The sequence below is a fragment of the Penaeus monodon genome, chromosome 32 (genome assembly GCF_015228065.2).
Source record: "Penaeus monodon isolate SGIC_2016 chromosome 32, NSTDA_Pmon_1, whole genome shotgun sequence".
NCBI classification, from domain to species: domain Eukaryota; kingdom Metazoa; phylum Arthropoda; class Malacostraca; order Decapoda; family Penaeidae; genus Penaeus; species Penaeus monodon.
Genome location: NC_051417.1, coordinates 3,010,338 through 3,011,296, shown reverse-complemented (window position 1 = coordinate 3,011,296; position 959 = coordinate 3,010,338). Strand labels below are relative to the sequence as shown.

The following is a 959-nucleotide window of genomic DNA, read 5'->3' as shown; positions in this document are numbered from 1 at the left end:
GAGCCCGTGAGTCGCCTGGACATCGAGGAGAGGAGGCTGCGCGAGCTGCGCGAGGCGGGGCTGGAGGTGGAGGAGGCCGAGGAGGTGCTGCAGGAGGAGGCCGTGGCGCCGCCGCGCGCCTTCACGCTGGTGTGCATGAAGGGCCCCCCCGCCCCCCTCGACGACTCCCAGGAGGTACGGGGCTTGGCAGCTTAGAGCTCCCAGCTTAGAGCTCCCAGCGGCTTCTTTTCATGTTGTAGAATAGCTGATGCACTCAGTGTAAGTGGCCGTAAAATGCATGTTTAATCCAACCCCTCAGTAATGAAGTGCTCTCTCCCGAATGGCAGAAAATGCAGTTCCTCGGGAGGATCGGGCTGACCACCCACGCCCACGCGCAGGAGGCCGAGCTCTCCCACTGCGAGCGGCGCGCTCGCGTGCTCAGCGCCCTGGAGCCGTCGTCGGTCCCGTCGTCGCCGAAGAGCACCGAGTCCTTCTCGGAGGAGCTGGTCCCCCTGCTGGCGCCCGGGCACAGCCTCCCCGCGGTCGTCACCTCGCCGGAGGAGCTGTGCCTGGCGCACGAGTACCCGCACAAGGCGCGTTTCCTGCACCACCTGGGCCTCCAGCCGCAGCATTCCCTGCACCGCCAGCAAGGTCAGTAGGCATACGGCGAGTGAGGTGAACCGTCGCCCGTTCATGCGGATTAATTTCTCAAAATGAGAGACATTGCTCTTGCTACTGCATTTTGAATGATTGGAAACTTTAAGTAAATTTAATTTGATTAAAAGCACCGCCTTCCTCCCCCAGAAGTGGAAGCCGTGTGGCAGATGGTCGTTCAGGAGCGGCTGCGTCGGTACCGCCAGGAGAGCAGCGACCCCCTGGCCGTGAAGGTGTGCGAGGCCCTGGAGCAGCTCTTGGCAGCGAACATCCACCACCAGCCGCCGCAGCCTGCCAACAGCTCCCTGTCAGTTCCTCTCCTAAAG

The 959-nt window shown here is 62.7% G+C and overlaps 1 protein-coding gene across 1 annotated transcript in view; it reads left to right on the top strand.

Annotated features, from left to right (window-relative positions):
* The window catches only part of LOC119593354 (mucin-5AC-like), a gene marked incomplete at its 5' end in the record, with an annotated part of 3,671 nt that continues 2,712 nt past the window's right edge, over positions 1 to 959 (top strand). Inside the window, 3 exon segments of the mRNA XM_037942280.1 lie at positions 1 to 174; positions 327 to 630; positions 784 to 959. Coding sequence (XP_037798208.1) covers positions 136 to 174; positions 327 to 630; positions 784 to 959 — 519 coding nt within the window.